The 13,829-nt window shown below is 40.6% G+C and overlaps 1 protein-coding gene across 2 annotated transcripts in view; it reads left to right on the top strand.

Moving 5' to 3' along the window:
• tnikb (TRAF2 and NCK interacting kinase b) overlaps positions 1-12,759 on the top strand; it is a 98,250-nt gene extending 85,491 nt beyond the window's left edge. For both annotated transcript variants that reach the window (XM_059327181.1, XM_059327180.1), the window contains exons 30-32: positions 1,710-1,869; positions 6,414-6,553; positions 7,535-12,759. In XM_059327181.1, the coding sequence (XP_059183164.1) occupies positions 1,710-1,869; positions 6,414-6,553; positions 7,535-7,618 (384 nt within the window). In that variant the 3' untranslated portion in view covers positions 7,619-12,759. The remainder of the gene's footprint in view (positions 1-1,709; positions 1,870-6,413; positions 6,554-7,534) is intronic.
• The last annotated feature ends 1,070 nt before the right edge of the window (positions 12,760-13,829 follow it).

The following is a 13,829-nucleotide window of genomic DNA, read 5'->3' as shown; positions in this document are numbered from 1 at the left end:
TAAAAAAAAAGAGAGCAATATTTCACCAGGTGCAAGTAATACATGATTTTCTAAATGCCGAAAAGATATCCTAGTGAACTCTCCAAATTCAGACCTGAGATTCTGCATTTAAGAGACGTTCGTGGACGGGTCCCTGGAGAATCGAGCTCCATCCCCCCAGAGATTTACCCCGTGGCTGAGCTCAGTCGGGGATATTCATGCAGCCTGGTTTCTGATATCACCAGGATGCAGCTTTCTGAGCCGTGGTTGGTAATGTAGAGAAGCTTTCTGATGAGGTAGAAGGAGTTGGTGAGAAAGATGCGAGGCCGAGCCGAGCCTGGATCCCGTCTGTGTCTCCTCTCTGCCGGCTGTTGGTCTCATCGATGAGCGGGAAATCTTCATCTGGATGGAGCTAAACACTGCTGGGGCTTAACAATTGCAACAGACTCTTAAACACAGAATCTCAGTTCATGTGTGGAACTTAATTTGTTGAATGAATACAGATACAGATCATGGCTTCTACTTGCTCAGAGGAGCACAGAGAGAGCAACAGCCCTGCAGAGAGGAGGCGTAGGCGATACTTTTATGTACAATAGAAGACACAGACTGCTTGCTCCACAATGTTTTCGTACAGCCTGGTCTCCATCCGTGCAGTGGGAGGTAATAAACAGTCTAATGTTGTCCAGCTTGTTGATGCGAGGACTTAACAACTCAACAGACTCTTCATTTAACGTGCAGATGCAGATCATGACTTCTACTTGCTCAGCGGAGCACATAGAGAGCAACAGCCCTGCAGAGAGGAGGCAAAGGCAAAGTAGACAAAATGGACTGCTAGCTTGCGGATGTTTTCGTGCAGCCTGGTTTTCCGGTATCAACTTCTGCTTCCTCTCACCTCATAGCCATCTGTGCCTCCTCTCTGCAGGGCTGTTGATCTCTGTGTGCTCTGCTGAGCGAGTCAAATCTGCAGCTAGACTCCCTGAGGAACCCGTCCATTGCAACAGTCTCTTAACCGCTGATGTTTGTGTGCAACATCAGGTCTTTTTCTTTAAACTAGAGCTGCTAACTAACAGTGTAGCTACTTGTTTGGCCTCTTACAAGACAGGAATGGATAGGGCGAGCTGGTTAGCACAGTTATTTTGGTACATTTCTCTGCAACAAGACAAAAAAACATTGTTAAACCGGCAGTTTTTACATTTTTTGAAGGTTTAAAAATCAGAGCAAATTACACCTTTAATTGCATTTTTAACTGCGTGACTGAGTTTTGTAATTTAATGAATGAAAGAATAAGAGAACAAATGATAAACTTGTGAATTAGTGAATGGACAAAAGAGTGAATGCCTTAATGAATGAATGAATCAGTGAGTCAATAAATAAGTTGGATGAACAAAAGAGTGAATGAGTGAGTCGGCGTCCTCCTCTAACCCTGGTCTGGTTACAGTAAGAGATGGACGGGGGGCGAGGGGAGGGGAGGGGGGGGGAGAGACGGTAACCACGGCAACCGCCTCACATTGCTTTTGGCAGTCATGAATCACACTGTGCTCATGTCTGTTTCCATGGCGACTGCGTGGCTGAGGAGCGGGAGACTCTATTGTTGCAGCAGTTTCTTCTTCTCTCTCCGGGTGGGGACGGGGGGTTAGGTGGGCTCGCGGCTCACGGCAGCTCCTAATCCCCTGCCCCCACCCAAAACACCACCTACCCCTCCAACCCCCTCCCGTGTGTCGCCCCGGCAGATTCAGGGTCAGGTGACCCCGCACGCCATCGTGGTTCTGCCCAAGACGGACGGCATGGAGATGCTGCTGTGCTACGAGGACGAGGGCGTCTACGTCAACACCTACGGACGCATCACCAAAGACGTGGTGCTGCAGTGGGGCGAGATGCCCACCTCCGTCGGTACGTCAACCAATCAGCTCGCTTCTCCCTGACCCCTGACCTCTGACCTCTATAAGCGGTCTCAGCAGATCATCTTTCACCCTCACTCCTCCTCCGTTCAAAGCAACACTCCTCTCTCTCCTCCTGCCTTCTGCTTTCAGTTACACCTTTAAACCAGAAGCCGAGACTTTAGCCTCACCTGTTTCATCTCCTGCTCAAAGGAATACAAACAGCTTTTTGGCAGGTTGAACGTTTGACCGTTCAGCTTTATTTGGTGACGTGATGAAAACAAACTTGTGTACAGCAAAATCATCCATGTGAAACTGATCGCTCTGTTGCTTCATGATAACACTTTCACACAAACGGGCGGGGCTTTTATTTTGTTGAATGAGTGAGTTAGAGATAGGGTCTGTGGTTAACACAAGCTGGAGAGATGGTCGTTTTTTTGTTGTACGAGATAAAATATGTTAGTAAATACTAGAAGTGGGGGAAACAATCGTTACAGCATAGTATCGCAATATTTTGCGTGGTGATATTATATCGATTCATGGCCGCCAAGAATCCATATTTAGCGTCAGCGAGCCATCAGTATTTTCGCCATTTGGGCTTTTTTCTAGTGGGCTCACTTTTATGAATATACTGGAGATACTGGTATCATATGAAACTCTAAGATCTTATGAATCTATAGGCACCGTGTGTCAGGATATCGTGTTGGGAAGTTGATGAAATAACGCTGCAAAATTAGGCTTTTTTTTAATGTTTAATTCAAAAACATTGGAAGCAGAGAAGCCTGTTGTTTCTTTAAGTTTGATAAAATGCTGCAGTTGTTGTCGTCCAACATGTTTGATATCAGTTCAGTTCAGTTTGACTGAATACTTTGTTGGTCAGTCTGTGAGTTTGACTCTCATTGTGGAGAAATAAAAAGACTGAAGTGAGATGAACAGACTGAGAATTTTCTGTTATTGGACAAAACAATTCTTGATTGAATTTAATTTTGTGGACACAAAATGCAGTTAAACAGTTAAATCGCAATATATTCTTTCGCAATACTTATGATATTGCAAAATGCTTAAAATCACAATAATATCGTATCGTGAAGTATCGGGATAAAATCGTATCGTGGGGTTGATATGCTAAATCACACCTCTCGTAAATACCCCACTTGGGAATTTGTAAGGTTTGCTGCTATCTCGCCTTTTCCCAACGTGTTTGGTTTAAACGCTCTGTCTACGATGGAGCGCCTTTTATCTATTACGCCAACGTGACCTGAGAATTAACGTCAGATCAACCTCCTCAAGTTGTTTCCACCATGCACATTCCAAAGCTCTACTTCAACTCTAATCCCAAAGTCGCAGACTGTATATAAAGATTGACAGCGTCCCATTTGTGAGGCCAAAACATCTGGAGCTCCCCCTGGTGGCTGGCTGCAGTACAGGCTATAAGCCCCGCCCCCTCCATGTTAGTGGACGGGACAAGAGCCAAATTAAAAACTCAAATAAATGTTTCCAGAATACAGTTTCTGTCTCTTTAGGTAGTTCTTATCACAATTATGTTTGTTCAAGTGCTTATTTTTCTACTAAGCTCAACATCTGTTTAACTGAGCCCTGAGTTTTCTGATTAATGTGGTGCTCCCTCTAGAGGAATCCTCCAGTAACACACGTTGTACACAGGCAAATATGTGAACATTTAATGCAAGTTCAAGCCAGAACATTTGAGCCTTAACAGCCCAGAACCTTCAGACTGCTAACTCTTATGTAAGCAAATGCTAAATTATGTTTAAGCCTGCAATAAATTACATAAAAAAGGATCAAATGGAATCGAATGGAAACGCACATAATGGCGGAGAAGCTTTAACAATCCGCTGCAGAAACAGAAAAAATATTATACACAATTTAAACATCGTATAGGGGGAAAGTGTTATCATGGAGCGCTGCAGTAAGATGATCTTTTGGAGACACGTGGAGAGTTTTGGTGTCAATGTTCTCATCACTTAACAGGTGAGTTGACCAAAAGAAACAGCCCAAAAACTGAGTGTATCTCTTTAATGTCAAGTGTTGAACATCCATCTGCTGCATGAGCCGACAACAACACGTCCCACAGAGCATTACCTCCACCCTCCACACACACACACTTCTTATCTTTATTCAGTAAATCTTTTTTTCTGTGTTGGGGGAAATGCTTGTGTGTTGTTTGTCTGCCGTGTTGTCTTCTTGTTCTGTACTGTAACTGTTAAATATTTCAAACTTTACATTCATCCTTGATTGCATGAGCTCTAAAACAACTTCCACAAGATATTTTGTGAGATTCAGCAGCAGACTAAAGCTTCTGCAGAGTGCAGTGCATCTAAATCAATCCATTATTTATTAGTACACTCAGTCAAACCACATGAAACTCGAGCACATCAAGGATGGATCTTGGATCTTATGATCCGAGTCGATCAAAGCCTCCGTGTTTTTCCATTCGGCCTTCACTCTCTGATTCTCAGATGTCAGTGTACAATATCCTGATTGATTAAACATGTATGTTTGACTGACTGCGTCTGTGTCCTGAAGCACTGGTGGTTATGTGTTCTGCGTGTGGACATCATCTCCTGTTGACATGATTGTTTGTGTGTATTTTTACTCTCAGACCAGAGTTTCTCACAGCCAAGCCCAGAAAAAAACCAACATAAAACCTGCATTGCGTAGCGTTTTATTCCCGCACATGAGCTACTGGTTCACCATCCTTTCCTCAAGAATAAAAAAATATTTTCCACTGGACTTTATTTCTGCGGCAGAGGACTCTTTAGGCATCGCTCTGTGCTCATGAGCCACATAAATAGTTACTTTTCTGTCTTTATTGTGCAATCACACAATGCATTTGACAGCAAAATTATGCACACTGCAAACAATTAAAAGTTTTATTGCAAGCAAAATCAACTTAAATGTATTATTGTGGATCAAAAACAATTTATTTGCAAATCCAAAAGTCACAAACTGCATATAAAGTGAGGCCAAAACATCTGGAGCCCCCCCTGGTGGCTGGCTGCAGTACAGGTTATAAGCCCCGCCCCCTCCATGTTAGTGGGTGGGACTAGAGCCAAATTAAAAACTCAAAGTGGAGTCAAATAAATGTTTCTAGAAGACAGTTTCTGTCATTTTAGGTCATTCTTCTCACACTGATTTTTGTGCAAGTGTTTATTTTTCTGCTAAGTTTGGTTTTGATCAGTTATTGATTCTATAAAAAACAGGGCTGTGACATCATGATTGACGGCTGTAACTGCCTCCTGATTGGTCAGACGGGTGTTCGGGGCGGGATCTCAGCACTGCAGTCGAACAGTAAACAAAACTTTTAGATATGAAAAATAGGGTTTCCTTTATCCACAGTAATACATTTTTAATCACGTGTTTATTTTACTTGCAATAAAACATTTTTTGATTCCAGTGTCAATACTTTTGCTCTGAAGCCCTTTTTGTTTGTTTGCATCACAAAGACCTAAAAGTAACCACCTAATTCCATACATAACGAGGTTATAAATTAGTCCACCTGCAGATGAGAGAGAGAAAGCGTGTGTTAAAGATATGATACCCAACTTTTCCGTATTCAAATGTCTATTTTTAAGACATTGAAAAATTTTAAGCCCAAAGAAATCTGTGATTTTAAGATAGCGGTGCGTTTTATTTGGTCTCCTTTCAATAACCTCCTATCACCAAAAGCTTTCATAAATTGTTTTTAAGCCACATTTTTATGATCTACTTTTAAGGTCATGGTGGTTTTTTTAACTATAAATTCTAACCAGATGAAGGATTGTAGTCATCAGACGTCTGGAGAAACTCCAGCTCCACCAAACAGCATCAGAGAAACACTGATTTTTTAATGTGAGACTGCTTTATTCAGTATTTCTACCCGTTTTTATCAGCGTGTCTGTTTGTTTTGGAGAGGAGGAGACCTCTGTGGAAAATTCTGCTCTCAGTAAAAACCTCCTGAACACTGAAGGAATCCAAACCAAGAGAAACTGACTGCACTGATGGTGAAGACAACAACTCCCAAGATCCCATGTTACTGTGCAAACCCTTTTTGTTATTGCCCTGATCCAGAGACGCCTAGTGGCAGAAAATAACATTTAATAATTCATCATGATAACCATTTCCTGCTGATGATCCTTCAGATTAAAAGTGAATGATTTTGTTGTGAAGCAGCAACAGAAAAGTTGAATTTTTGCGCTGAAGCTCGCTCAAATAATCCATTTAAATCAAATACTGACATCAACATCAATGGAAACCCAGCGAGCATCCTCTGTACGCCGTCCTGCGTTATGTGTTGCTTTGAGAGCGTCTGACCCAGAGGTCAGAGGTCGTGATCGCTCAGATCAGAAACTGCTGCAATAATCTCCTCCCGGAGGCGAGAGGAGGCAGAGGAGGCCTCAGTGTGTGACTGGCTTGGGTGTGAGACTGGTGCTGAGTCTTCTCCTGTCCAATCCCCCTCTGTGTGTGTGTGTGTGTGTGTGTGTGTGTGTGTGTGTGTGTGTGTGTGTGTGTGTGTGTGTGTGTGTGTGTGTGTGTGTGTACCCCCTCCTGTCCCTGCAGCCTACATCCACTCCAACCAGATCATGGGCTGGGGAGAGAAGGCCATTGAGATCCGCTCCGTGGAGACGGGACACCTCGACGGAGTTTTCATGCACAAGCGAGCTCAGCGACTGAAGTTCCTGTCGGAGAGGAACGACAAGGTGAGTCTGAGAACCTCCGGACATTTGTGTCTCGGCCCAGGTGGATTATGGTGATCAGCTGTGAGCATATTTATGGCAAATGTGCTTCACAACAGCCAATCAGAGTCAACCTTTTCCTGCTTTACTTCTGTTTGTAACAGAGCTGAGAGGAGAGGACAGGAGAGGCTGTTTACACAGAGCAGAGAGGAGAGGACAGGAGAGGTTGTTTACACAGAGCAGAGAGGAGAGGACAGGAGAGGTTGTTTACACAGAGCTGAGAGGAGAGGACAGGAGAGACTGTTTACACAGAGCAGAGAGGAGAGGACAGGAGAGGCTGTTTACACAGAGCTGAGAGGACAGGAGAGGCTGTTTACACAGAGCTGAGAGGAGAGGACAGGAGAGACTGTTTACACAGAGCAGAGAGGAGAGGACAGGAGAGGCTGTTTACACAGAGCTGAGAGGAGAGGACAGGAGAGGCTGTTTACACAGAGCAGAGAGGAGAGGACAGGAGAGGAGAGGCTGTTTACACAGAGCAGAGAGGAGAGGACAGGAGAGGCTTGAAACATGGCAATAATTCAATATGTGGTCTGTTTTTTTACAACATTCGTGACACTTGTGGGCACTTGGAAAAGTGTTTAAATATATAAATTTGGATCAAATATAAGCAATAAAAAAACTACATTGAACAGAATATACAGAATTCACAAGGAATATAATAATAATATTTAATGACATCTGTTTAATATGACTGTTTTAAATTGTAGTGCGATAAGGGAAGTGCAAAATAATAATGATAATAATAATAATAATAAGAGCCATTTTTAATGATTTCTCTTCCAAACAAGGGACGATGAGAATTGTTCGGAATCATTTTATAATCAGTACATGTAAATTTACACACTGCATCACATCGACTCTGTCAGAAGTGGATTCAGTGTGTGTGTGTGTGTGTGTGTGTGTGTGTGTGTAGAGGCTGACGCTGTCCTCTTCGTGTCGCTGCAGGTTTTCTTCGCCTCGGTGCGTTCTGGCGGCAGCAGTCAAGTCTTCTTCATGACCCTGAACAGAAGCTCCATGATGAACTGGTAACCTTCCTCCTCTGACCCACAACCCTCCTCTTCCTCACTCGGCCGACATCAGGAGAGAGGGACGGCAGGAGGCAGTGTGTATGTGTGTGTGTGTGTGTGTGTGAGTGTGAGTAAACAACGTGTGTGTGTTTGTGGAGGAAAACAACAAGCTGCTGAATTGAGCAACAGGAGTTGAACCACAGGACTGTGCCCCCACCAACCAACGTATCAACACCTTCCACCTCCAGGGGGCGCTGCAGGCCCTGTGGGCGGCGCCGCGCCCTGACGCCGGCCGACGCCTTCCCCGCGGACCGCCATGACCGGTTGCTCTCGAGGGTTTTGATCCAGACTTTAAAGGACACTGACATCATGCCGAGTAGCCTTTGACTTCCCCGGCGGATGGAACGGAGAAGCTGTGGAGAAGTCCTCTGTGTAGCACATCAATGATTCCTTACAGGGTGTTCACACTGCGAGGTGTGCCGAATCCAATCAGACGTCTTCAACCCTTTATCAGGCAAAGAACTATATTTGGTAACTTCAGGTAATATTTTGAGAAAAAAGTTGCAAATTTACTAGATTAAAGTGGCAAATCTACAAGAAAAAAAGTTGCAGATTTAAGAGATTTAAAGTGGCAAATCTGCGCCAAAAAAAATACATTTCTCGCAAAATAACCACTTTAAATCTCATAAATCTACGTATTTTTTTCTCGTAGATTTGCCACTTTAATCTCATAAACTTTTTTCTCAAAATATTATTTTCGTATGTTTTTTTCACACTTTCTGGCTGTATGTAATATCCTCCAATATTCTCCAGGGTTGAAATTTGGAATTTGCAAGTATTTCAATAAGTGCCCTATTAAGGGTTAAAGTGGTGAATCTGGGAGAAAAGAGTTGCTTTTCCCCACTTTTTTTCTCGTGAATCTGCGACTTTTTCGCGCAGATTTGCCACTTTAAATCTCTTAAATCTGCGACTTTTTTTCTTGTAGATTTGCCACTTTAATCTAGTAAATTTGCAACTTTTTTCTCAAAATATTACCTGAAGTTACCAAATATAGTTCTTTGCCTGATAAAGGGTTAACTGCGCCGTGTTGTAGTGAGTAAAGTTATTGGGGTAGCATTAATAAAGGTGCATCTCAAGAAATTAGAATACGATAGAAAAGTTTATTTATGTCAGTAACTAAAGAAGAAGAAACTTGACCAAAACTAAGACAAAAGTCACTCTGTAGGTGAGACAGTATGTCCACACAAAAAAAATGTGCTTTTTGAAAACTAAAATCAATCAACTGTGACCAAATGTTTTGGTGTGGATGAGCAGGAATGAGCTTTTGGAGAAAACACAGCCTGCCCAGAGCGTATCTTAAAACCCTTTCAGACTGCTGTTTCAAGCCGTGATATTCTTGAAAATGGTCAAGTCAAGTCATGTCAAACTTTATTTGTAGAGCACATTTAAAACAACCGGGGTTGACCAAAGTGCTGTACAGATATCACAGTTGCAGGAAATACGGTAAAAACTAAAATACATAAACACAGTGCAACAATATAATAAAATAAATTACAATATAATAAAATAAATAATTTTTTTTTAAATGTAATACATTTTGTTTTTGCAAGATGTCCACTTAAACTTGTTTAAAAGCCAGGGAGAAAAGTGTGTTTTTTTTTTTAGGAGGATTTAAAAACCTCAAATGGTCAAATTTTAAAATGCCTAAAGATGTTAAAAATGGCCCAAGCATGCAGGAAATCGGTAGCTCAGTATCTCAGTAGCGGCTCAGAAAGTACTGACCCGAGGCAGGTACTTTCTGAGCCGCTAACCGGTGAATTTGGGCGGATCCTCTCTCCCAAACCTCACCCATAGCGGCTCACTGGAGGGAAAAGTACCTGATGGAAACACGCCTAAAGACAGTGGAGCGTTTCATCAGAATCACGCCTCTTACTCGAGTCCGACAGTAATCGAATCAGTCTTATTGGTCTCGTAGCGCTGCTGCTCTGTTACACGCCTCGATGCCTCCTCACACTTCGCTCCACGATGCCAGGCTGCAACCTGAATGTTGCAAAAAAAAAAGTCCTATAAGGCGAAATGACAGCAGAGCTTGTTATTGGCTCTGTGTGAGAAGGGCTTCTGCTCCCAGGGTCCGATGTTTCCAAGTTCAATATTCTGTTAACGCACATTAACCCTCAATATAAAATATTTCAGAGACATTATGGAACAGAGCTGGGGGACGCGGGACGCTGGGAACCTAAAACAGTCCTCACCACTCCCACCAAATGTTAATTACAGTCATGGAAAAAATGATTAGACCATTGTTTTCTTCAATTTCTTGCTCATTTTAATGCCTGGTACAACTAGAGGTACATTTGTTTGGACAAATATAATGATAAGAACAAAAATAGCTGACAAGAGTTTAATTTAAGAGCTGATATCTAGACATTTTACAAGGTTTTCTTCTTTTTTTTTTTTTATTTACTTTTTATTCGTTTTTTCTTAGTAACATACACATATGTGCCAGTTGGACACAAAAACATACAAGATAACATAAACATAACATGACGAGGGGAGGATTTTGCTACATAAGCACATCATACATAAAAATATAAAGATGCCGCTCGAAAATAGGGAATAAAATAAAAAATAAAATCCAAATAAAGGGTTTGATCTTATCATTGCAATCTATATGAAATCAGGTCTTATAGTTAACACGAAGATGAGCCATTTTGACCAGTTCTCTTAAAAAATATCAGTTTGGTTCCTTAGTTTAAATGTAATTCTCTCTATAACACACACACACACACACAGATATCAGCACATATCAGCTCTTAAATTAAACTCTGATCAGCTATTTTTTATTATCATATTTGTCAAAACAATTGTACCTTTAGTTGTACTAGACATTAAAATGAACAAGAAATTGAAGAAAACAATGGTTTGATAATTTTTTTCATGACTGTATATCAACAAATAAAGTGTTGTTTCACTCGGCCAGTTACAGTTAAAACATTAAACATTTAATGCACCTAATATCAGAATATATTCCAGGCGTCATGACGGCTTTATTCCATATAAATTCTTGCTGTTCTGGTTTTTGTTGAGGTTGTTTCAAACTGTGAAATAAGTGGTTCTGTTCATAACTGGAACTGAGAATATACAGTCATGGAAAAAAACATTAGACCAGCCTTTTTCTTCAATTTCTCTATAATAACCAAAATCATTATCAAGAAAACCATGTTAACTGTCTAGATATTAGCTCTAAATTTAAACTCTTATCAGCTATTTTTGTTGTTAATATTGTATTTGTCCAAACAAATGTACCTTTAGTTGTACCAGGCATTAAAATGAACAAGAAATTGAAGAAAAATAATGGTCTAATATTTTTTTTCCATGACTGTTTATATTCCACAGTCCTTGTCGTCGTTTTTCATCCAAACGACTTCTGTAGCAAAAACTTAAGGGCGTCTTCTCCGCGCTGTCGGAAGCAAAACTTTCACCCTGAGAATCTGTGCGAAGAGCTGTGTGTCGTCTCCCTGATCCCTGCTCTCTGTCTGCAGGAGGTGGATGGACTTGATGGAGGTGTTGCTCACAGTGTGAACACTCATTTCGAGTGCTGCTGCTGCTGCTGCTGAAACACCTTCTGTGTCTCGTCCCCTTTAGGAGAGAAAAACATGAAAACAGTGAGTTAGTCACAGGGGGAATGAGGTATTTTATACTTTGTCCTGGTGTGTTTCTGGTACTAAAAGGAAGGTTGTAGATATTGTATTATTGCTGCAACAGCAACACAATAACAAAAATCTTTCTCACAAGGAGAACTTGGCGTAGAGTAGTTGTTGCCAACTTCTATCTGGAGGTTTCTGCCCCGTTTGTTCGCTCCACCTTTTTTCTGTCCCTGCTGTTCTGTGTACACTGCACCTGTGTAAATACTCACTTTGATGTTAAGGATGGACTTTGCAAAGCAGGTGAGAACACTGAAGAAAAAAAAAAAAAGAAAAAACAGTCTGGCTTTTTTGTCACACCTCTGTAAATCTGTCCGTTAAATCTGTAGTTCCTCTCAGATGTTTTTTTCTTTTTCTGAGCTGAGCGAAGACTCACACAGAAGTTCGGTTTGGGTTAAAACTCTTTTTTGTTTTTTTAATTTCCTCCTGTAGTTCATCACTGTTTATTGAGTTGTGCATTTTGCATGATGACATACATGTTTTTACCTGTCGTCACTTGTTATTAATTGCAAGTTTAAAGGCAATACACAGACTGGAGGAGCTGGACGTGGACATGGACATGAGCCCTGAAGCATTTTTTCCTCACCACACTGAGCTGTAAATGGAAAGTTTTCAAATTGTAAGAAGTTAGCTTAGCACCTGGGCTTCAAGTCAAGATTGTACACTGGATAATTATACATTTAAATTTATATTTTAGGCATTTTGTTGACACCTAGAGCAGCTTATAAACGGGCTCAGCGTCACTTTGGATGACTTTTTCTATTTTCTGCGACGGTCTCTGTAAACGCTGATGTGACGGGAGTGTGAGAGAGGAAAGTGGTCCACCTTTTACTTGATATTTTCTTTCTTTATTCATTGATCTTAAGGGATGCGACAGGTGTAAGCGATGCCGCTTTAAGGCCAGCTGAAGCCTTTTACATGTGCAGGGTGTTGGCGTTAAAAACACCCTGTGAATAAAGGTCAGGAGGCAGGGTCGCTGGGAGAGACCGTAGATAATAAAAAGATATATATACTGTAAGAATTTTCGTTATGATGATATCTTACCGATCATTTTAGAGAAAGACAAAAAAATAATAATGTTCACTTATTCAAAAGCTTAGTTGTCTTTCTACAGAATAGAGAACATAGCTATAAGAATTTCTAAAAAAAAAAAAATTACAATGTTTTTATTGTGGTATTATTTGTATTTGTATTTCAATTTTTGTACGTATCAAGACTGTGAACGTATGTACGGCTGTCAGCCTGTGTGTGTGTGTGTGTGTGTGTGTGTGCGCGTGAGTGTGTGTGTGATTGAGTGTGTCAGTGAGCAGGTGTGTGCACAGGTGTGTGACATGCATGTGAGTGTATGTTTTCACCTTGTCTGAATCACTGGAATCAGTCAAAAGACGACCTCAATCTGGTAACACACATCTGTGATGTTGAAAATTCTACAATAAATGTCCTCTCCTTGTACAGCAAACCAGCTGCTCCGCTCTCGTTCTTTACACCTGACTTGTTTCTCGCACTGCACGTCTCATGTTGACATGAGTGGGATGAAAACCAAACCATCCTGCACACCTTTAAACACTTGAACTGACTATAAAAGGCATACAGGTGATCTGTAGTACAAAAGATTTAATTTTGACGTGCATAGGATGAAAAAATGAAAAATCTCTATAAACAAGTGCAACTTGTGCAGGATTTATAGGGTTTTTTGTTTTTTTTGCAAATTCTAATCAAACTTTAGTGCTTAAATGAGCCGGTCAATACATCAACTAGAGAAAAATCCCTTCATTAGTTATTTATGAAGTAGAACGGGAACTTTGTTAAAATGGTAATTTAAACTTTAAAATAAAATTTCACAGTAGCATTATCATTTTCCACATGTGTTATCTGACTAAAAATGGAAATCTAGTTTGTATTTTGACAGGTGCATAGGATGAAAAAATGAAAAATCTCTATAAACAAGTGCAAGTTGTGCAGGATTTATAGGGGTTTATGCAAATTCTAATCAAACTTTAGTGCTTAAATGAGCTGGTCAGTAGATCAACTAGAGAAAAATCCCTTTATTAGTTATTGATGAAGTAGAACGGGAACTTTTTTTAAATGATAATTTAAACTTTAAAATAAAAATGTAATTTCACAGTAGCATTATCATTTTCTACATATGCATGTGACTAAAAATGAAAATCCAGTTTTTATTTTTACTCTTATAGATGTTCCATGACTTTTGGACACTGTTTGACATTTAACTTTCAAAGTCATACTCCACTTTAGCCTGACAAAGTGGCATGAAAACCAAAGAATCCTGCACACTTTAAAACACTTGAACTCACTTTAAAAGGTGTACAAGTGATCTGTAGTGCAAAAGATTTAATTTTGACATGTGCATAGGATGAAAAAATAAAAAATCTCTAAACAAGTGCAAGTTGTGTAGGATTTATAGTTTGGTTTTTTTTGCAAATTCTAATCAAACTTTAGTGCTTAAATGAGCCGGTCAAAAGACCAACTAGAGAAAAATCCCTTCATTAGATATTTATGAAGTAGAAC

This window comes from Centropristis striata, chromosome 23 (genome assembly GCF_030273125.1).
Source record: "Centropristis striata isolate RG_2023a ecotype Rhode Island chromosome 23, C.striata_1.0, whole genome shotgun sequence".
NCBI classification, from domain to species: Eukaryota; Metazoa; Chordata; class Actinopteri; order Perciformes; family Serranidae; genus Centropristis; species Centropristis striata.
The sequence above is the reverse complement of the archived record's forward strand: the minus strand, read 5'-3'. Positions and strand labels throughout refer to the sequence as shown.